The sequence below is a fragment of the Lates calcarifer genome, linkage group LG4 (assembly GCF_001640805.2).
Source record: "Lates calcarifer isolate ASB-BC8 linkage group LG4, TLL_Latcal_v3, whole genome shotgun sequence".
Lineage (NCBI taxonomy): Eukaryota > Metazoa > Chordata > Actinopteri > Centropomidae > Lates > Lates calcarifer.
The window spans coordinates 13,343,953-13,366,643 of NC_066836.1; the positions used below are offsets into that span (position 1 = coordinate 13,343,953).

General features: G+C 40.8%; 3 protein-coding genes across 8 annotated transcripts; 2 read left to right on the plus strand and 1 right to left on the minus strand.

Moving 5' to 3' along the window:
- Positions 1 to 287: 287 nt before the first annotated feature.
- Positions 288 to 15,520, plus strand: rc3h1b (ring finger and CCCH-type domains 1b). Of its 6 annotated transcripts, none has more exons than XM_018676719.2 (21): positions 288 to 442; positions 1,770 to 1,805; positions 1,964 to 2,187; positions 3,703 to 3,823; positions 5,024 to 5,263; positions 5,380 to 5,555; positions 5,825 to 6,025; positions 6,208 to 6,340; positions 6,728 to 6,846; positions 7,063 to 7,175; positions 7,314 to 7,559; positions 7,693 to 7,904; positions 8,027 to 8,436; positions 8,569 to 8,727; positions 8,919 to 9,074; positions 9,468 to 9,690; positions 10,173 to 10,266; positions 10,400 to 10,496; positions 10,865 to 11,065; positions 11,294 to 11,397; positions 11,508 to 15,520. In XM_018676719.2, the coding sequence occupies exons 1-21, from the start codon at positions 439 to 441 to the stop codon at positions 11,662 to 11,664; spliced, it is 3,426 nt and encodes a 1,141-aa protein (XP_018532235.1). In that variant the 5' UTR covers positions 288 to 438; the 3' UTR covers positions 11,665 to 15,520. The 6 variants fall into 6 exon arrangements, with proteins under 6 accessions (XP_018532235.1, XP_018532234.1, XP_018532233.1 ...); XM_018676718.2 differs by having other exon boundaries at positions 291 to 442; positions 10,176 to 10,266; positions 10,838 to 11,065; XM_018676717.2 differs by having other exon boundaries at positions 293 to 442; positions 10,838 to 11,065.
- On the minus strand, positions 12,732 to 18,923 carry zgc:110366 (uncharacterized protein LOC550476 homolog). Its single transcript, XM_018676738.2, has 8 exons — positions 18,778 to 18,923; positions 18,436 to 18,540; positions 17,542 to 17,790; positions 17,285 to 17,386; positions 17,062 to 17,153; positions 16,568 to 16,750; positions 16,408 to 16,467; positions 12,732 to 16,100 (listed from the first exon to the last, which is right to left on the minus strand). The coding sequence occupies exons 2-8, from the start codon at positions 18,509 to 18,511 to the stop codon at positions 16,005 to 16,007; spliced, it is 858 nt and encodes a 285-aa protein (XP_018532254.1). The 5' UTR covers positions 18,512 to 18,540; positions 18,778 to 18,923; the 3' UTR covers positions 12,732 to 16,004.
- Positions 18,924 to 19,109: 186 nt separating this feature from the next.
- On the plus strand, positions 19,110 to 22,212 carry extl2 (exostosin-like glycosyltransferase 2). Its single transcript, XM_018676735.2, has 5 exons — positions 19,110 to 19,263; positions 19,896 to 20,344; positions 20,465 to 20,535; positions 20,688 to 20,803; positions 20,968 to 22,212. The coding sequence occupies exons 1-5, from the start codon at positions 19,259 to 19,261 to the stop codon at positions 21,371 to 21,373; spliced, it is 1,047 nt and encodes a 348-aa protein (XP_018532251.1). The 5' UTR covers positions 19,110 to 19,258; the 3' UTR covers positions 21,374 to 22,212.
- The last annotated feature ends 479 nt before the right edge of the window (positions 22,213 to 22,691 follow it).

Below are 22,691 nucleotides of genomic sequence, written 5' to 3' on the forward strand. Positions count from 1 at the left end.
AGCTCATCCTCCTCTCTCTCTTTATCTCTGTTTTCATGGGCGCGCGTGCACATGCACGTGTGTGTGTGTGCGTGTGTGCACACACACTTATTTGCTCGTGCACAGTCAGCCTAATTGGGACAATGTTCTGCCTGCTAGTTGTCACAATCCCCAGATGTGGCCGGAGTCTGGCAGCTGCTCAGTTTTGTGCTTTGGTTGTACATGCAGTTCCATGCCAGTAGAGGGCGCCATTAGTACACACAACACACGCACACGCACGCACACACACACACACACACATACACATCTTGCTCAGCTAGCTGTAACCGGCTAGCGAGTCTGTTGACGAGTTGACACCCTCCCCAAACCTCGGCAGCAGCTAAGCTGCACAGTCGACATGGCAAGAAAATATCGCAACAGTTTTCTGAAAAAGGATGAAAATCTTCCAAGTCTTTTGGAATGAGTGAGTAGTATCGACAATAATGATGTATTTGTCCTGATGGAAACTAACAGTAGAGGTTGCATATTTTGTTTTAGTCACATTAATGACGCATAGCTATGGTTAGTGGTTGCTAACACGATAGTCAGCTAGCTAACAAGCTAACTGCTGCTATAGGGAGGAGTACGGTAGGTTCGCTAGCCTTCTGTGCTCAGTCCGACGAGAGGCGTATTTGTGTTAGCTGCTTCTCACAGTGTGACCAAAACACCATCCTGCTATGATTTTGAACATTTAACCAGCATAGCGGTGAATTTAGTATATCTGGGGGGAGTATATACATTTTCAAGGCACCTGGTTTGCTCGGTAGTTTCGGATGCTAGCGTTACATAATCTCGCTGTTGCAAGTCAAATGGCTCCACTTTCCAGTGTCACTGTGGTTCTTCTCAAGCTATCGTTTCCTTGACCAACACGCGAGATGGGAACTAATGTTCTTGGTAGTATAGTGGATTTACAGTCATTACTACATCCAAAATAACGACTGTAACACAACCAACCAATGATAGTTTTTAAGATAGTAAGTAATTGTTTTTTCTTTAATCAAACGTCGTCTGCTCGCTAGCCAGCTTAGCAAACTAGCCACCCATAGCTTAGCTTGCTAAATCTTAGCTAACGTTATCCACGATTTGTTAACGAAGCTCATATGCGATAAATCAGTAACTAGTGTACAAATGAATACCAGGGTGATTGCAGTTACTTTAACGAATGTGTTGATTCGAATTTAATGAATGTGTGTAGCGTAATTATAGGATAGTGTTACCAAACTCGATTAGCAAACGGTAGCTTCATAAGTTAGCGCAGAGGGACTTGGTTGTTAGCCTCTTCAGCACCCTTTGTCCATAGTCATAGTGGTAACCAGCTCTTTTAAGTAGGCCACACAGCAGTTGTTTTGATTCTTCTCCGTCGCTTGTTTCATCTGTATTTTAGGAATAGGTGTTATGTCACCTCTATTTTCTTTTTCATTTGTTTTGTGTATCGGCGGAATAACGCATATTGTCGAGCAGTCAACGCCAAATAAACTTTCGATTAGAAATGTTAGATTTTTTTTTTTTCAAGTAGTATAGTGTTAGCTCTTCCGCGAGAAATCTTCTTTGCCATCCCACTGCATTTAATGCATTCCACAACTACAGATGCACTCATACATAGCACAGCTATGTTTTGTTAATACATGTAGTTACTGTTGGACTATAAGATAAAGTGGACTGTAAAGCTACATTTTGACTTGCATGCAAATTTGTTCAAATGTGAATGTGGATTGCACAATTTTAATTAACTTTGTCTCTCTCTTTTACAGTATTCATCACGCGATGTGATCCAAAATCCACAATGTGTGAGGACATTTAAGAACGATTGAGTTCGGAAGAAAAAAATCTTGATTCCAGTGGAATCTTCCATATATTATATATATGTTATTATTATATTTTTTCTCTGTGTAAAAGCTTACGTATATTTACACACACTTGTCCCATCAACATATAACCATGCCAGTGCAAGCACCACAATGGACAGAGTTCCTGCTGTGCCCAATCTGCACACAGACATTTGAGGAGACTGTTCGCCGGCCCATCAGCTTGGGCTGTGGACATACTGTCTGCAAGATGTGCCTGAACAAGTTGCACCGTAAGGCCTGTCCCTTTGACCAGACAGCCATCAGCACAGACATTGAGCAGCTACCTGTCAACACAGCCCTGTTGCAGCTGGTGGGAGGCCAGGTAAGACTCTGTATATTTGTACATATACATAGCAGTTTATGACAGGGATCTCAGTTGACAACAGTTATGCAGAGCCCTTGCTGATACTAGCTAATGAGTGAAGATAACCGGTCAGAGATGTATTTTGTGTTTGAGCATTTAAATATTTTAAGATACCATTTTCTATCTTCGTAATATGTTTTATCTAACTGTCTCTGGGTTGTATTAGAGTGTTATGCATGGGCTGTTACGTGATTGTTCATAGCTTGGAGATTCCTGTTGTGAGTCACACTCCAGTCATTGAGCAATGATTTTAATTCTGTTGGTTTACTGGGTGCAATCAGCAAAGCTATATTTCTCTGAGTCAGTGTTTGACCAATGGGGTGAGGCTCAGTTAATGATGTTTTGGCATTGTTAGCCAAGTTTCCAGGTATATACTGCATAATAATGGCTTTCGTCAGTGCATCTATGACTCTGTTCTGTGCCTGATGTAGTCATGGTTCTGAAATCTTGTCTCGCAGGTAGTAAGGTACAGTGTCCAATTAAATTAACATGCCCCTGTAAAAATTGAAATTGTTCTGATAGTTCTGCACCACTGTTTGGAGCACTGACTGTTGTAATTCATGAAAACAATCTCATTTATCATGACAGGCCCAAGAGCTGCAGGTTTGTTTCAGTCAGTGTTAAATCAAAATGCCCAAAGGGAGGATAGTAGAATTATCGTGATAGTTTCATTAGGTACTCTTTGGGTTTTTAAATTGGCCATTACAAAGATTGGGAAGTGTCCTTGCTACTAAGTGTGATACAACTTGATGTGAATTTGTTTTTCAGTGTCTTGGCTATATTTTAAATGCTCATTAGCATTGTCAGCATGACAACACACACAATGAAGCATAAGCTTTCAGTTCAGTGCAGTGGTTTTTCAAAATATTAAATCTGAATTTTGTCATCAGTCGTATTTTCTTGCGCTGAGTGTAGTGGAAGTATGGTCCACTTAAATTTAATAATTAGTGGAGCACACTCTAGTGATCATCACAGAAACTCCACCAAATACTTTTCTAACAAGATAATAATGGAGTTCTAAAAAAATAAAAGCTTCTAATGGCACTTAGTACTTGCTGGGCAAGTTTCACTGACAGAGCAGTATGAATAAAGACAGTTTTTATTTCAAAATTAGTGTTTTGTTTTAGAAGGAAGTGTGAGCCGCTGAGAGTTTGTAGATGTTTGCAGCTCAAACAAAATTATTGTACAAATTTTCTACACTTTCCTGTGCCATTCCATTTTTCTGCCAGAGCACTTTTCTGCCAAATTATACCTGTGTATACACTGAAGCCCTCACACACAAAGAGATATCTTGAAATGAATTAGTACACTCACTGTATTGAGTTGTTTTAGCTAATGGATTAGACTATGAAAAGAAAATGATGTATGTTCCACAGCACACACTGCTACAGCACTGAGACATAATTGCATTAAAAGGTTTCAACTATTGCCATGGGTTGCCCTAATTCTTTCCCTCACTGTGCTCTGCTGCAGGTTCCTAAGGCTCAGCCAGTTGCCTTGATTACCAGTCCAGAGGACTCGCAGCATTATGAGGAGGCCAGGCAATGTGTGGAGGAGCTGGCCCTCTACCTCAAACCCCTCAGCAACACCCGAGGTACTTACACACAAACACGTTTGTTGCCTTCAGAGCTTCGTTCTTCCTTTATTATGATCCTTGGACACTTTTGCTGCCTTCAGTTTGAACTCTTGAGGTTCTTTTCATCATGGGAAATCCACAAGTACACAATGTGTAGTCTTGGTGTTGAAGTGGTTTAAAATGTGATAATACTGTTGCTAGGTGACTGCTAATGGACATGACCATGTTCCCTTTTCAAAAATGTCCTATGAGTTTTGTTTTTTGCTTGTTAATGTCTTGCTGGGGAAAAGAAAAGGGTAGGAAACATTAGTTATGAATAAAGTAATCAGTGGTTTCCATCAGGACCAAAATGTCTAAAAAACACTCATCATATGTTCCAACTCATGAACTTGGAGCTGTCTGAAAATTTCCACTCACCAAGTTGTGAAAATGGTGTCACATGTTAAATGGACTTTCTTGTAAACACTGTTGTGAACACAACACTTTTTAAACATGGTAATTACTAATATATCGCTAAAATGCTATATTATTATATATTACCATATTACTCTATTATTGGTGTAACTTGTGACATCATAATGTCAAGGATTTAAAAAAAAAAGGTACTATAATGTCTGATCAGGATTTGAAGCGTGTTGTGGTTAATACTTAAATCAGCTGGTTTGATTTGGGTGTTAGATATGAAATGTCATTAAAAACAGAAAAGCAGAAGTTGTTTTTCTGTAAATATAGTACAGAGACTCATACCTAGTTCTCATTAACAGCTGTTTTATAGTGATTATAGTGACATGGTGGGGATAGTAATTCATTGCCTGTTTGATTAACAAAATTATATATCTTAACAAGCTTTGAAAAAATATGTTTAATGAGTGTAATCTTACTATACTGTTTAAAGACAGCTTTAAAGAAATATACAATTTTTTGTTTGGACCACTGATGTGATTTAGAATGTATTGTTAACATTAGATGTGCACATTTAAACCTGTTTCCGTAATAGCACAAGTACATACAAATAAATTACTACAAACAAATTGATAATTCCAATGAATTTTATGAGGCTTTATTTGTGGTGCTGTTTCTATGTACCAAGAGGGAGCTTCTAATGATTAGTCTTTCTACATTGAAATGTGGTACATTGGTATGTAGTAATACAACAATATGATTCTGTATTTATTCCCTTGGTTTACCTGTGAACCTGTGAATCTAATCTTTCACCAGGTGTGGGTCTGAGCAGCACGGCCCAGAGCATGCTGAGTCGACCCATGCAGAGGAAACTGGTAACTCTGGTCCACTGCCAGCTGGTGGAGGAGGAAGGCCGTGTCAGAGCCATGAGGGCTGCCCGCTCTCTGGGTGAGCGAACTGTCACGGAACTCATCTTGCAGCATCAGAATCCACAGCAGCTCTCCTCCAATCTGTGGGCCGCTGTCCGTGCGCGAGGATGCCAGTTTCTCGGCCCAGGTACAACATTTTCCATTACCTGCAAAGTGAAACAGGGATGGCAGCAGTCCATATGTCCTTTGGGCTTTTTGACAGTAACTGTTACTCATGACATTTTTGTGTTTTTCCTCCCCCAGCAATGCAGGAGGAAGCTCTGAAGTTGGTTCTTCTTGCTCTAGAGGATGGGTCTGCTCTGTCCAGAAAAGTGTTGGTTCTTTTTGTAGTCCAGAGGCTGGAGCCACGCTTTCCACAGGCTTCTAAAACAAGCATAGGTCATGTGGTGCAGCTCCTCTACAGGGCCTCCTGCTTCAAGGTATGTCTCTGGCTGAGGACCAGAAGAAATTTCATTCATTTTCCTGAAATGTGTAAAAAATTGTGTCATGTGGTGCTGCTCCACAGTGGACCCCGTCGCCTCAATATTAGTGCAGCCACAGCCACGCAGAGATAATGTTTCTAAAAATTATTGATAGTTTAACATTATAACGTATACAAAACATAGAAAATGAAGTAAAAAATCCTTGTGGTAGAAGCCTAACAGAGGAAAAAAGAATTCACCTCTCTTCTTCTTTTATGGCTACCTAGGTGACCAAACGTGATGAAGATTCATCCCTGATGCAGCTGAAAGAGGAGTTTCGTACTTATGAGGCTCTGCGGCGTGAGCATGACTCCCAGATTGTTCAGATTGCCATGGAGGGAGGGCTGCGCATCGCACCTGACCAGTGGTCTTCTCTGTTATATGGAGATCAGTCTCACAAGTCACACATGCAGTCTATCATAGATAAGGTGTGTCAGATAAATAAATGTTATTATCTCACGTTTGTTTCCTTATATTGCACATATTTCATAGAGAATGATTTGTGTTTTCTGCTATTGGATATATCAAAGCATCTACATCATATGCATAAAGTCTGTCTGCCATTAACCCACTAAAACATTATCTCTCTATCTCTCTACCTCTGGTGTAGCTGCAGACCCCAGCGTCTTTTGCTCAGAGTGTCCAGGAGCTGACGATTGCGCTGCAGAGGACCGGCGACCCAGCCAACCTCAACAGGCTGCGGCCACACCTGGAACTACTGGCCAACATTGATCCCAGTCCAGGTAAGAGACAAGCTACCTTCAGGAATCTTGTTTTTGAAGTGGTACAGGAAGTTGGTGAAATGCATACTGTCACATTTTGAAATCCAAACTATGATCTCTGTAACATCTTAAACTTAAAACAAGTATGTGTATTTGTTTTTTCTGTCTTCAGTAAAGTCAAAAGTTACAGGTGTATTTTAATGTAAACATTTGGTGCAATAGTTCAACCCTGTACAATTGTATTTAAATTCACCACAATGCCAAATTTTGTAATCCTAACCAAATGGACAAATGCAAGTAGCAGAATTTGACATTCATTGCTGCAAACTCTTTTGATTGTATATATCAACTTTGAGTTTGCAGGCTGGAATATAATATTTTTCCTAATATCTCAATTTGTTATCTCAGATGCACCCCCTCCTACATGGGAGCAGCTCGAGAAGGGGTTGGTAGCAGTGAAGACAGTGGTACATGGCCTGGTGGACTTCATCCAGAACCACAGCAAGAAAGGAGCTGATCCTCAGCAGGTCAGTTTTATCATCACAACTTTAAAAGGGCTGGGAGTAGTAATGTTCCCATTCTGTCAGTTTGTCTGTACCAGTATCATTATTAATTGTTATGTTAGTTATCAACAGTGCTGAGTGTTAACAGGGCTGGGTTTGCTTTTTGTTGTGCCAACTTTCCTCAATGGGGTTTTACTATAATAATTCAAAGTTGATTGTTCTCCTGATGTTTCTCTTTAGCCTCCTCAGCACAGCAAGTACAAGACATACATGTGTCGTGACATGAAGCAGAAAGGAGGCTGTCCTCGTGGAGCCAGCTGCACTTTTGCTCACTCTCAGGAAGAACTGGAGAAGTGAGTGTGACAAATATCAACTTGAAGTTTTATTAATATTTTTAAATGAAATGATGCAGTGAACTTGTTACCATTGTTCCTCTCTCCTCTTTCCAACATATTTCTTATACACCTTGTACTGTGTTTAATGCTTGTTAGGTATCGTAAGATGAATAAGCGTCTGGCAGCTCGCCTCCCGGGCCCAGGAGGGCTCATACCAGATGAGGGCATTCCTCTTGATGTAGCAGTGACCCGGAAGCCTTCACCCCTCCCCAATGGCAGTGTTGCACCCTCTTTGCCCCAGCTCATTGCCCGTGGCACAGACACAGTCCCGTATGAACTTTTGCGTAAACCTGTCAAGATGGATGGAGGGAGTCCCAGTGCCCCAGGATCACCACCTGATGTGTGAGTATAGTACATAAATTATCTAGATCTATCTATCTTATCTATTTATCAGAGCAGTGTGAGATATATCCTGAAATTTTGTGGCGACCTTGAAATATTTTAGTTATGAACCTTAACCTCTTTATTCCTGTAGCCTGGACAGTGTGCCCAAACCTGGTATGCCTCTGCCACCTCATGCCATGGCCCACCCAAGGATGCCAGCGGACCACCTCTCCGGGGTGAAGCACATGCCCGTGGTACCTAGAAGTTCTACAGTGTACCCTCAGCCACAGCTCCCTGAGATGTGCTATGACACTCGTCCACCACCTTCTGCTTCTCAGTATGAGCCCCCACAGTACCCCACAGGTAAGGGTTTAGTAAACTAAATACTGCACACTGTATGTGTGACTAATGAAAATTTCCTATTTTTTACTTTTATACTCTAAAACAAATGTGATATTAAAAATAGCCTACTATTGATTTCTCAGGGTACCCATACCAGCAGCCTCCACAGTATGTCCCTCGGGATTACATCCGTAACCCTCCTCCCCCCAGTGAGTCAGGACCCCCTTACCAGGACCCCTATCCTGGCTACGGCCCTCCGGAGCGCCCCTACCAGGCCCCTCACTCTGGCCCAGCTTTCTCCTACCCTCACCCTCCACACTATGACAGAAGTCGCCATGGGGCCTACACTGGTCCACCGCCTCCCCCACAGCCTTACCCATCTCAGAGAGATAACTTGGTGAGAATGAGTCCAGCACCTATGGATGTTCCTCCGCCATCAGCGGCACAGGCTAACTCACTTTACCACCAGGAGCCCAGTGCCCGGGATAGATACCCACCAGATGGCTACTATCCACCAGGTGCCCAGGCTCCACCAATGAGAGCTTATGTTAGGGTTAGTATCTTTAAGTTGTTTTTCATTTAAACTGTTTGCCTTTATCACTTTGTGCTGTCATGCCCATTATAAAACACTAAGATGATTGCCAGAAGTTCAGTAGCAATATTTGTGTGTGTGTGTGTGTCTTAGGGGCCATCATATAGTGGTTCACAGCCCAGCCTGGACTATCTGCACCGTCGTCGGCAGGAGCTGTTATCCCAACTGGAGGAAAGGAAGGTCATCTCCCCTCCACCATTCGCTGCCTCCCCGACTCTTTCTCACCCCTTTCCCAGCGACTACCCTCCCGAGGTTAGCACAGAGTGCATTTCATATGTCTTTTGAACTGGTTCAGATCATACACAGGTATTAAATTTTGCAATCTGGCACACGACTTAAGAAGTTTATATGACATGGTCATGTAATGGTAAAAAAAGAAGTATTGGTTTACTGTGAATAGTATTAATGACAGCACTTCTGCTCTAAATGTTTTGTGTCTGCAGTATGGTGAGGAAAACTCCAAAACCATTGTGAAATGCAGAGAGCCCGACTATGCAGGGCAGTACTCTCCCTGGTCTTGTGAAACCATTGGCTCCTACATTGGCACAAAGGATGCCAAACCCAAAGATGTTATGGTTCCTGGTACCATGGAGATGATGGTGAGTTCAGATGAATAAATTCATAACCACAGTAGAATTTCTTGTGTAAACATTAGGGATGGAAAGATGTCAGATTCTTGGATGCATAGGATTCTGTCTAGAATGACTGAGCATTGTTGTACTGAATTTGTGTACAGTAACTGACTAAATGATTAAGGTCATTTTAAATAACACAAGCTATTGTGCTTGTTCATCTTGTTTTGTTTTACCAAGTTTAATCAACCAGAACTGATGAGTGTGCTTTTTGTTCATCTTTACTCTGTATTCCACTGACAAAAACAATGTTTGTGTAACCACAGTGTATCAAGAGATAAAAGAACATATTGCTTGCTCTGCCTCCTCTTCAGAGCTCGCCACATCATAACTTCTTCTCTCTTTACCCTCCCCTCTCAGAATGTGGAGGCTAAGGGTCTGAGGGAACCATCGCTGGAGGCTCCTCGGAGGGGTACAGAAGTCAAGGACGATGACCCCATTATCCCATTTGGTCCCCAGCCCACTGTATCACGTTTTGGTGCCATTTCCCGCACCTCAAAGACAGGCTACCAGACCACTGGCCCTGTGCAGGCTATGGCCTCCACTCCCCAGAACCCAAACTCTAAACATATGGCCATGCCAGGTAAGAAAGCTTGCACATAACAACTGATTAATGACTGGTAAATGCAGTTAACATGCAGGAAATAAGTATCATCATAACATTTTTGGAATTGAGCTGACACAATAGTTATTTTTTGTTGTTATTTTTTCTGTGAAAAGCAATTTGGGTAGTAATTTAGATCAAATCCTCTTGATGTTACGGTGACATTGGAATGCTCAGGTTGAGTGGGATACTACTTATTAGTGATGGGCAGTTATTGATTTTATTCGGTATGAAAGTTTTCATTTTGAAACTTTGAAAACTGAACATCATCAAAATGTTCAAAGGAAAAAAAGATTCTTTGTCAAACTCGTAACCTATTGATATTGACAATGCCTGTAAGTTTGTTCACACTGACCACCCCCACCTCTTAAAATGAATTGTTGCTACATGGTCATGTCACATATTTGTGGTGTTTGTCATGAAAACATTTCTAACAATCATTTTACCCCCTCGCGAACCAGCAGAATACTCATATGGAAGCCATGGAGGATGGGGGGGAGCTTCATATCCCTCCCACCAGACTGCCTCCTCCTCTCAGGGACACTTTAGTGAGCGGTGAGGCAATATTCATATGATGATGGTACTGATCATGCTTTTAGGGAAATAACAGAAAATAAATGGATGAAAGTGAAAGTTTGTGGCATAAGATGGTGGTAAAGTTATTTCAATTCCTATATCACCCTCACAGCCTACCTATGGCAGCCCCAGACAGAGAACAGTTAAAAATTGAGCTGCAGCAGGTCAACCAGCAGATCAACCAACAGACCCAGATGCACGGGATGGAGGTGTGTATGCGCTCTTAACTACAGGACCTTTGAAGGTCTGGGAAGTACAGAAAGTATATAAGTAATGAATTTTCAAAAAAGACTGAAATCTGAAATTTAGAAAAGTTTTTAAATTCCAGAGGAGATGATTTCATTTTTATTTATGGCCTTGCTATCATTTCACATGATGATCAGGGTGAAATATAAAAGCAGCTTGTAGTCATGTAGTCCTGTTCAACTTTGGTCAATACTACAAGTCTCAAAAAAATGGTTTTCTTTTTTATGCTGAGTTTCTTATAATTATTGCCAGGAATTACTAAATTGCATGTTCGTCCCCTTCACTTCCTGTTTCACTGTTACAGGCTGCCAGTAACTCTTTACTGTTGCAGAGGGAGGCCAGTGCATTAGCAGGTCAGCCTGTGCAGCCCAGCCAAGGCCAGGCGGCAGCAGCAGCAGCCGCCCAGCAACAGCAGCAGCCCAAGTGGCCAGCAGGGGGAGCAAGTGCAACGGCTGTCTCCAGTGAACAGCTAAGCCTGGAGCTCCACCAGGTGGAGAGAGAGATCGGCAAGAGGACCCGAGAGATGGCTATGGTAAGGGGGACAGAACAGTCCAATCATGCATGCTGACAGATGTTGTGATAAGAGGGAGTTACTGATAGACAGGTCTTATGATGACAGGGGAAGGGACACTTAAGAATATCCTACTGGGTCTGTAACAAAATGGCTATTCAGCCATATATTATAACACCATCCCATGACAATATACATGAAATTTCCTTAGGAGCTTACTTAGTGGCTGTTTGTCCATTTCCAAACCAGGAAAACCAAGTAGCGCACGATGTACAGCAGTACAAGTTGAAACCTGCAGAGAATGGACAACCAGAGCACAAGACTCAGCTGGAGGAAATCTCCCTGGCTCTTGGGTGAGTATACACATACTCAAACATAAATATGTGTACGTGTATGCACATAGCTCATTAATTAGCCTGTCCTCTTCACCAATTCTCACTTGGATCCTTTGTCCCCCTTTCAGAGAGGTGTCAAACGGCTCTAGCAGCCTGCAGGAAAGTGCAGTGGGCGGGTCCATGCTGTCACTGACCAATAAGACATCTGCGTTGAGCCTGTGTTCTGATCCAGGTGCCGCTGGTTCAGAGATGCAGAAGAATGGCGTCGTCCATTCCTGCTCTTAGGCAGTACACACTTAAACACACACATACACACACACACACACACACACACACACACACACACACACACACGCACACTCAAGATGCTCGATTGAAAAGCATGCACAGGCACACATACACCCATTCTATTTAGAAGATGAGCAGTATCTGCCGTGATATGAATTTTCTTTCTTTTTGTTCTGTGAATGAGCTTTTTTTAATGACTTTCCTTGCCTGGAAACCAGGGCATATGATAACATTTCTTGTGTGTGTTTCTTTTTTCTTTTTTTCTACTGGGATAATAGATTAACAAGGCTCGCAATATATATTCAAGGAAGAGAAAATGCTGGTGATGTTGACAGTATTATTGTAACTTCATTCAGAAAGAATAGGCCTATTCCATCCTTAACAAACCCTAAAACATAGTCAAGTATTTGATTGATTCTCCTCATCTGAGATTTTTGGATTAGTTGTCCCAGAATACATGTAATGAACGGTTGGATACAGAGGAGCAGATTAACAAGCACTATTCCATCACAGACACTCACAGGAGCTTCTCTTGTTGCAATCTGATGATGTGTGAAGGTATTGTAGGAAACAGCAGAGGTGCATCGCTCAGTACTCACCCCCAGAATCGTAAAAAAAAACAAGTGGTTGCCCAGATCTAGATGGTCTGAGGAGGGAAAAGCAGAACAATGATCCACCAGTATTCAGCAGTAAACAGAGATGCAAGGTGTTTGAGAAATGACTTTTGCACCACATGCACTTCCTCACCTGCCACGTGAAGTATGATTTTTTTTTTTTATTGGTGCATTTTATGAACACACTGTATGTCATAAAGTTTCATACTTGAAAGCAGTAAATTCCATATTTGATTGAAGCATTCTGTTTTAAAGATTGCAACAAGTCTTTTTGATATTGAGCTTTCCCACAAGTTTTCTATAAGGGAATCTACTAGTGCTTCTCTTGGTTGTGGTGTGACCTGATGTGGTTTGGTTACAATGCCTTTCGCCTGTGCTCCAGAGGGCTGCATTCAGTCCTCGCCGATTTATGTTGTGAAATTTTTCACAGTATGCTCGAAAATAGTAGGGTTGTTTTTTGTTTTTTTTTTGAGTGAATGCACATGATCTGGCTTTGAGAGTACATCTTCCTGCTTCAGGAGTCAGGTGAATGAGTGTAAACTTTATAAAGTCAGGGAAAATAAACAAGGATTTCCCTCCTCAGTGCTTCTTATCTGGCCACACAAAAGGCCTCCCCATTGGGATTATCTTGTCATTTGTTCTCCTAACTTCTATGAAGTTGCCTTCCCTTGTGTCTTTTTGTTAAATTTTTGTTTTATTTTTTCATGCTTTACGTTGTTACGATTTTGGGGGGCGAAGCTTACCTAGTGAAGGCACCTAGAGCTCAACAGGATGCACATCCTTCTCTCTGTCATGAAATGGTTAAATTTGGAGCAAAACCTAGACTTAACATCTGTAGTCTTAGAAAAGTCACTGACTGTTGTAGTGTTTTTAGCTACACAGTGCATTTGAAATCATGTTTACAGCTGAGGATAATAGTGTTGGTTACTGAGGGGTAAAACAAACTTAAGGTTTGATAATTTTTATTGCATTGAGTATATTTAACGATCTTTAGTGGTTAGTACAATATTCTGTTCACTTTATCACATTTTTCTCTTCATAGCTTGCTGTCATCATCACCATCATTACCATTATTACTGCTCTTTCTGCATCGTGTAAATTGTTTACTGCTGATGCTCTACGTGGAGCTCTTTGCCTTCTGTAAACAATTAGCATGATCAGCAACAGTTTGACAGCTCTGCTGAGAGCGAGTGAGCCCTTGTGCTTGAACGGTTGAAGGATAGAGGAAATGCTCTGGGGTCAAGTCATTGTAGTTTAACGTCGAGCCTCCGTTTCGGTCAGACGAGGGGTACTGAGAAACTGACAGAGTTTGACAAATCCCTGATAACTGATGAGTCAATTAAAGAAAGACACAAATGTTTTTGTGTCCTCCATCCTCATCTGGGTTGCTTGATGGGCATCTCTTCCAAGTTGTCAGCACCATGATAGTGGATGTTTCGGGTTTTCTTTTTTTGTTTCTTTTTTAGTTTTTCCAACCACACTTCAAGCCTCTGGATTTTCTCGCTACATTTATTGTTTAGGTACACAGCTCACTTATACATATGAGTATGTATACATACATTAATATACTAAAGCACTATTAACGTGCCACCTCTTATTCTACTCGCTCAGCATTTATATTAAATGATCTCTACTAAGAATCAGCAAATTTTTTTTTTTTTTCTTGTTGTTTGATTTGTTTTTCTGTCCACTGGTTGCCAACACAGACTTTATCCTTTCCCAGATGAAGGACTTCTGTGCGCATTGATGTGTGTTCACTTAATCGTTTGTGTTCAAACAAAGATGTTCTTTATAGACTATGCTTCCAAAGAAGACAAAATTCTGTAACTTTGGAAAATTTATGGAGAAGTTTTGTGTGTGCTAGATTGTATTGTAGAAAATGTACCCTGACTAAGTTTTTCTTTTTTCCCCTCAAAGTGTGCTGTACTGGGTGATAGTGTTGAGGTATTAGAAAAGTGTTGGGATTTCCCCCCACCCACACACCCCCACCAAGGATACTCTGATGAAAGGTTGGCCTTAAATCCTCTTGTAATGCTCCTTTACCCCGTCTGCTTTAGGAGCATGAGATAACTGGGGGTGACGGAATTGGCATGATTTAGAGTCATACAGATGAACTCTAGCAGACCCATCCCTCTTTTTGAAAATGTCATACAAAACAGCTACAATGCAATAACACAAATTTCTCAAGGTTTGAAGCAAAATGGTTATTTTATTGTTTTGTTTAGTTTTTTTTAAGGAAATGTCTGTTCTTTCTTTTTGTTTGTTTCTGCAGTAGTTGAGTGAATTTACTGACCTGCAAGTCTTACAGTCTTGAATGCATCAACTGACCTGATGTGAGTTCAACAGCAAGTGAGATACAAGAGTGACACAATGATTTAGTTTCTCTTTGACAACTATTCACACAAAATTGGCAACAGAGTTTAATTCTGCGGTCATACATTTTTCAGAAACTTAATTTATAATGACTTAGAAAAAGAGAAAATGGGGTTTGGCCATGAATTGGCAACATTTAATGGTGTTAATTCAATGTTTTCTCTCATTCTCTCTTAAGTGCAAGTCAACCAAAATTCTCACAATGTTGATTCTACCTGATAGGTCTATGCAGGTCTGAATGAGCCTAAAACGCCTTTAGCTCAGCAGAACTGACACACAATGGCTTAGGGGATGGTTACTATATATTGAGTAGCAGAAATGTTCATTTCAATCTCCTGTGTGTTTTTGTTTCTGAGTGAAACTGCTGCCTCTAGCCCTCATTTACATAACCAATTAACCCCTCCACTCCCACCCTTGACCACTGAACTCTGTTACTGCTGTTTGAGGCTCACATTTTATTCCCTGACTTTCTGGGGAAATTCGCAAATGGCTTTTTTATATGATTACTCCCTTGTAAAATATCTCTTAAATTAAGGTACAGGTTTGATTTCAGCAAGAAAAAAGAAGTTTTTATATGTATATTATACTCCATTAAGGAATGTCTAGAATTATCTTCCTCCAATGTGGATGTAGCCATTATTACGCCATTTTATGACTTTGTAAGAGAATTCACTGTGTGAAAATTGGTTTGCATTTTTGTATAATACAATCTGCTTTTTTTTGTTTGATACGAGAGGGAGGTCAAACTGGAAGTTTGAAGAGGAAAAAAAATGAACCTGTGAAATTGAGAAAACAAAATGTAACTTATGTACAACAGTGATTCTAAGCTGAGGGGGAAAGATTAAATGATATTGCTAACTCTGAAATGTTTGTGTCATTGTTTTATTTATTTTTTAAAAAACAGTTCAAGTTAATGGGCAACTTTGCAGTAGCCGAAACTCTTCTTTTCTGACCTCCAGTGGTGAAGCTTTCACCTTTCTGCAATGATGTAAAGTGTGTTCAGGGTGTGGTCAGTGCATCTTGACATTGTGTTGGGAGCAGTTACAGGAACAGCAGAAGAGGTCAGAGAAACAAAAAGCAGTTGACAGAACAATCTTGACTTAAGGTCCGCTTACTTGTTCTGGAGCTTTCAACTATGCCACACGGTCTTTGCCAGCAGATGGAGTCTCCTCAAGATTGCTAAGGGACTGTGCAGTATGGTTGAAAGGTCCAGAAGCATTTTCTTTCAAAATAAAAGTAAAAATGTTCTTTGTTTAGAGCTGCCAAAAAAACACAGTGCCCCTATGACAACAACTTTATTATGGAAGATTTTGCCAAGCAATGTGGGCATGGTATGTCGATGGACGTGTGTTACTCCACATTCGTTGGATCCCAAGTAACGTGTCTTCCATCATGCAGTTTTCCTAACGCGGCCATGTCCCCCTCCTCCAGCTGGAACCCAAACACCTGTGTGCAGAGGTAGAGGAGGAGGAAGAGGTGAAATGAGATGAAATGAATGGCAGTGATATTGCAGATTAAAGGTAAGAGTTGGCTTCTGACTGCCTCGCTGCCTGGTCTCATGGGAGAGACCTAGAGTTAAAGTTCAATTCATGCTTTATACAAATATTAATCATATCATAAAACATTTTGCCCTCATAATAATAACTTCCTTTACAATATATTGCATTATCAGTAATCTGTAAAATATACAATCTTATAGTATAACTGCAGTGGAAATTACATGTATGATTTTTTTCTGTCTACAAAGACTCACTTGACAGTTTTCCTGTATTCTCTTCTTGTTGATGGATTTTGGTATGGTGACAACTCCATTCTGAGGAAAGTTAACAATAAAACTCCAGTTGAAAGATATTCACATAAGCATATTGCATTGCATGTGTCAGACCAGTCTGATGTCTGAACAGTGTGACAACCTGAATGCTCCAGCGGATGCAGATCTGAGCAGGCGTGCGTCTGTGCTTTTCTGCTATGTGGAGAACAGTGGGGTCGCTGAGGACCTGACCCTTGGCCAGTGGACTGTACCCTTCAAATGCAATCCCCTCCCGACGACAGTACTCCATCAGGTGAATGGGCTGCTGGAAAGGATGGTACTCCACCTGGTGAGTTGTATCATTTTTAAGATATATCATAGGAAAGCTTCAGCTTAACATCTGCTTGTATACTCGTATCATTGAATCATTATTTTTTAATAATTTCATAGTAGAATACATCTCAATAGGGGAGAATGGTGTGAAAAATTTAATCTGGGATGACAAAATGTTCTGAGACCCTCTGTTGCTCTCTCAAGGGTAATTTATGCAACTCTTCTTTCAGTAAAAACAAAAAACATGTAACCTTCCTCTTGTGACTTTGTAGAAAAATAAACACATTTAATCTAATTGAAGACTTACTGAGAAAAAAACTCTACCTGGTTAACATGTGGCGTCACACTACAGTCTTCCTTTAACTGCTCCAGGTGATGGACCAGAAAGTTGCTCACGCCAATAGCACGGCACACCCCTTTAGAAATAAAGCTCTGATTTATGAAAAATCCCACTCATTCACTATTATATATCACAATGACACTTGCTAGTAGTCACTTTTTGCATGTTTTTCAAATGTTCACTGTCATGTTCCTCCTTGTTCTATACCTTCTTTATAAAGTTCTTCCAAAGCTCTCCAGGTCTCAGCTCTCATCTCTCTGTTCGAACAACCAGGTTGCCATGAGTCTGGCCAGTGCATCAGGTACAGATCTGAAAACAGGTAGGTATGATTCAGTGAGAGACTTTAAGAAAGACTACAAGAGACAGTAAGACTGCAGTAAGAAACTGCATAGGTACTACATTCAGCTTGCAGCAGCTTCTAACATGTTTCTGTTTTACAATTCTTTATCAATTGCAGCTCATACCAAAACATTCAACTCCCATCAGTGAGCAGGAGTCGAGGCAGGCCTTCTTTGCAGCTTTGTATCCGTAGTCTCCTGGCCACAGTTTATTGGTGAGCCACAGATCACTTCGCGCTAGTCCACTTTCTCGGATAGCTTTACCCAGTTCCTGCTCACAGCCATAGCGCTTTGCTGTGTCAATGTGGCGCACACCACACTCAGTGAGTGCATACACAACAGCATCATGGGAGTATCCACCATTATGTGATGTGCCTAGCATAGAGAGAGTATATCTGAAGTGTAGGCCCTCAAAAGCAATGTCATTTCAGTTCAGTTGTTGGCACTTACAGAAACAGTATTGCCAAAGTATTATATTGTATATTGTATGAATACTGACATATCTTTACAGTATATTCAAAACACCTTAGAGAGAGAAAAAAAGATGAAAAATATATGTATGTAATATTCAACAGTTCAGACAAGAAAGTGAAGAATGTGCTTGTAATACTGCACAGAAGTATTTAGTTATGTAGACACAAATCATCATCTTCACGATTATTACTGAGACCTGATGTAGATGCAGCTGCTGTGCAGTGCTCATGTGGTACATCCTTAGTGAAAGCCACGATACTGTAAGCCTTAAAATAAACTCAGTCGTGCTATGCATTAGAATGTATTTCGCATAGTTAATATTCTTCTCTAAACATATAATTTATGTACTTGAGGGTAACGCGATGTTTTCATAAAGATTCGGTCATCTTTGTTCATTAGGATTTCCTTCCCAAAATGTGCTATTTAATTTGAAATTATTTCGTGAAAATAAAAAATGACTGAGAACCTCATGCAGTGTGTGTACATTTAGTGCTCTGTAATTGCATTAGTGTGATTAGAAACGAGGATTTCCAAAGTAAAACGCACCTAATCCAAGTATCGGTATCTGCAAACCATTAGAAAGTGGGACTGAAGGACAGTTCAGCACTGGTGCAAAGGTCATGTTCCTCTTATCACGCAGTTATGAGCAACCTGAATAACAAAGAAGTTTTAATCTTAGTATTTATCTATTGTCTTCACGGTCTACTGCAGATGATGAAGAGAATCTGTGTCCTATCCATGGACTGTTTATATACAGTCTGTGGTCCTATCTGCGTCCTGCCCCGTTACGAATCAGCTATGCTTTACAACTACCCAAAACTTTCCAAAGCACTAAATGTTAAAAGTACATTAAAGCAACTGAAACACTGCACCACTGACGATACGTACCTGAGCTATGCTCTGAGTCATATGAACTTTAAGTTAAAAGTTTGGATTTTAAAGTTTGTTTAAAGAGTGTGTTTTCTCTTCGTTCCAGTCCAAATGGTGTTAGTATCTCTGAGAACGGCGGAGATAGGCCTCCATCAGAAAATCAACTGGCAGTAAGCCTTTTAGCCAATCCGTTCGTGTAGCCCAACAAAGATGGCGTCGGTTTCTAAACGGTACGCGATATGCTCAAGTGGATAAAAACTAATTAACGACCCTGGTAATGAAGAAAACGCAAGCATGTGGACTCAAACGAAGCACGCAAGAAGTATTCTGGCAATTTTCAGAATTTCTACAGCAGTTAATATTGAAGCTGCGGTCTCAATACACTATACCTTTCGGATAACGTTAGCTTGTGGCAGCTCTCTCCTTTCAGGCTCTTAGATTAGAGTCAGTCAATATGGCGACCATGTAAAGTCAACGGTTAGTACGCAGTGCCAACAAAATGAGGTGAGTTATGAGTTATGGAAACAAAGACAGCTTAGCGTGTACGGTGTAGTAAATGCACAGAAATAGTTCTATCACGAGGCAGTCCGGTTAACTCAAGAATGGCGTTTATTCAGAGAAATAATACAGGTGCGAGATTGCAGTATGTTAAACATAATGGTTTTATGTAACACTAAGTTAGGTTTGTGTAAGCTAACATTCAGTAGGATTTGCTTAACGGTACGTGCAGGGATGTAGCCAGGGATTCCGGACACCCCATGGAAAACTACTGAATTTCTGAGCTCTCGTCAGTTGTTCACCGCCTGTAATCAATAACACTTTTCATCCTGCTGACAACACTATCTATGGTTTATGTGCATCAGGTTATTGTCATTTTTTTAAAAAAAATTCTGAGAGACCCAGGGTGAAAGCTTCACTTAACATGTAGCCTTAAGGTTGAATCCAGGAAAGTTTCTCCACAAAAATAAGTTGCAGTTGCAACGCGATTTAGTGTGAAGACATGCCTCTCTGTCTCACTGCATGTGTTTAGGATAGACAGTTTAAATTTTGGTGTTATGGGAGATCTTGGACTGAGAGAAAAAGTGCATTGCAATGTGATGTGCTGCATATCTGCGTGTTTGCTTCCTCTGATGCAGGATCCCCCGTTGGTGCATGGGGCTCCGGCGAACTTATTTGGTTTGGCCAATCTTGCTGATCCTCCTGGTTGGTGCAGCCTTAACAGCTCTGCTGCCCCCTGCAGAGGACCAAGGGGGCCTTGCTGTCCTTGGAGTGCTACGCAGGGCAACATCACAAAAAGAGAAACCAGCACAGGGCCATCATGGTGACAGCACGGAGGGAGATCATAAGTTTACTATTATCATTCAAACGTATAATCGCACAGACATTCTGCTCAAAATACTTAACCATTACCAGGCAGTGCCTCATCTTCAGCAGATTATTATAGTTTGGAACAACGTTGGGGAGCAGACACCCCTAAAATTATGGAACTCCTTGGGGCCTCATCCGGTCCCTGTAGTCTTCAAGGAGCAGACTAGCAATCGAATGCGCAACAGACTACAACCATTCCCTGAGATTGACACTGATGGTCAGTATACCTGTCGGCTTGTAAATGGCCCATGATTTGAGTTAGACCTATATGTTTGGTCTGTTTCAACATTTCTTTCAATGATGTTTGCTGATGTTATTTTTTTTGTCTGACCTCTAGCTGTGTTAATGCTTGATGATGACACTCTGGTCAGCGTTCCTGACATCAGTTTTGCTTTCTCGGTCTGGAAGGTAATAAGCTTTAGAGACAATGTAGATGAGACTGATTAAGATTCTAGGCCTAATTTAATTTTTGTTTAACTTGATTTTGTAAATAAAAATGCATCAGAATTATGTGGTGATTGTAAGTGTAGCCTACACATATTTTGTCCTTGGCTCTACAGCAATTTCCAGACCAGATTGTTGGATTTGTGCCTCGAAAACATGTCTCAACACCAGGAGGAGTGTACAGTTATGGCAGCTTTGAACTGCAGGATCCAGAAATGGCGGGAGGTGACAAGTAGGTTTTGCTTTTTATTTTTCATTATCTTGTAAACCTCCTCATTCACTGCACCAACTAATGTACCACCGTGTTCTGTGTCAGTCAGGTCTCTCGTCTTGTTTGATCTTGTTTTAACGTGAAAGGTAATTTTATATACTTTTACCTCAATGCCCTCACTGCAGATACTCCATGGTGTTAATTGGCGCTGCTTTTTTCCACCACCGCTACCTGCAGCTCTTCCAGGACCAACCTCAGGCAGTGCATGCACTAGTGGATGAAACACAGAATTGTGATGACATTGCCATGAACTTTGCTGTGGCACAGTATTTGAGGAAACCCTTTCAGTCCATAGGCAGCATTAACAAACCCTCTGGGGTCTTCGTCAAACCTGTGGACCTTCGCAACTTGGAAAAGGAAGCCAGCAGTGGGTACCAGGGTATGTGGCATCGTCCAGAACACCTTCTCCAGAGGTCCTACTGTCTGAACAGGCTGACACAGATTTATGGCTTCATGCCGCTCTGCTTCTCCAACCTGATGGTCTCCCAGTTTGGCTTCCCTAGCTATGCCAACCACAAGACTAGAGGCTGAGGAAGTACCACATTGCCGATTGCTTTGGATTGAAAGAAGACAAACTCAAGTTGCAGTCTGGTAAGTGTGTTTGGTTAATAATACACCACCTGTTTGAGCTGAGGATTAGGTTAGATTAGTGCTAATATTCTTATGTGATCTGGAAACCCTAATTTACCAAATTTTCATTGTTGGGGTATTATGCTCATAGTTTGAACCTTGGATGGGGGTTTCGATAAGAATATTTTAGCTTGTCTTAATGTTTTTCAAAAGTACTTTGGCTTTTTTGGGCAATTTTACCATGGCATTGGCAGAAACAATGCTGGACCTTTCCCTTTGACCAGAGCAAGGATTGTTAAGGAATTTTCTACATATGGCCTTGTCTGCCAACATGCCCACATTTAAATAAATGTGTCTTCCTTTCCCTTAGAATGTAATCTCCTAGTAGATTGTTGTGCAGTTACTTAATTGTCAGCAGGTGTCTGTCTGAGATCTGCTTTGCCAGTTTGCCTTGTTTGTAACTGTGCTTTACAGAAACGATTCCTTTGGTTTCACTACATTTACCATTTTTAAGGAATGTGTTCTCATTCTGCTGAGCTTGTGTACACTACCTACAAATTTAGAATAAATGTTAGAAGATACAGGTGTTCTTAAGTAATGTTTTGCCAAAAACAACCTCCACACCAAAGTGTGAGTCTGTGAAAAAAATCGAAGTACTATGTACATTTCAACCTAATCAGTATGTACACAACTATACATGCATTGACAATCTTTTTTTTAATGTGTGTACATTTTCAAACCTGTAGGACTGTATCATGTGATTCAGTCAAATAAAGCCAACACTATTTCTCTGAACAGAATTTATGGATGAATTCATAATTATGATATCAGTTAATACAGACTTAAGTCTGTACACAGGTCAAGATCCTCAGGTGAACTGAATTGTTCAAGTCCAGGAGTGGGTGGTGTCCTTGCTCTAAATTTTCGTAAAATGCATATTGTAGTTTCAAGGCTTCCAAGCTAAATGACAGATCACTGAGCCTCTTTCTGGTATAAACAGCATGGCTACATAACAGCTTTTATTTAAGCATGTTTTTTTACTAGAGGTCATCCTGCACTTACATAAACATATCCTCCATCAAAGATATTGATTGATTGAGAAAATAATTGAGAAATTAGCTTAAAATGAATAAAATTATTTGTTGCAGTGCTAGAATGAGCTTCAGTACATTTAAAAGATGTTTACTTGGAAAAAATGAATCCTATTTGTAACGGGTGCATCTCTTGAGCATAGATCTGTCCTGTCCTGGCAAATATTGTCAAACCATAGCCCAAGATC

Excerpts from the sequence above, each read along its gene's own strand:
- rc3h1b (XM_018676717.2), top strand. Across the intron at positions 7,560-7,692 it reads CCAGGATCACCACCTGATGT|CCTGGACAGTGTGCCCAAAC; the intron begins GTGAGTATAGTA and ends TTATTCCTGTAG. Across the intron at positions 11,066-11,293 it reads GGACCCGAGAGATGGCTATG|GAAAACCAAGTAGCGCACGA; the intron begins GTAAGGGGGACA and ends TTTCCAAACCAG.
- zgc:110366 (XM_018676738.2), bottom strand. The coding sequence starts at position 18,511 with ATGACCTTTGCACCAGTGCTGAACTGTCCTTCAGTCCCACTTTCTAAT. Across the intron at positions 16,468-16,567 it reads GCATCCGCTGGAGCATTCAG|AATGGAGTTGTCACCATACC; the intron begins GTTGTCACACTG and ends AACTTTCCTCAG. Across the intron at positions 16,101-16,407 it reads GAATACAGGAAAACTGTCAA|GTGTTTGGGTTCCAGCTGGA; the intron begins GTGAGTCTTTGT and ends CTCTGCACACAG.
- extl2 (XM_018676735.2), top strand. Across the intron at positions 20,536-20,687 it reads TTGCTTTCTCGGTCTGGAAG|CAATTTCCAGACCAGATTGT; the intron begins GTAATAAGCTTT and ends TTGGCTCTACAG. Across the intron at positions 20,804-20,967 it reads GAAATGGCGGGAGGTGACAA|ATACTCCATGGTGTTAATTG; the intron begins GTAGGTTTTGCT and ends CCCTCACTGCAG.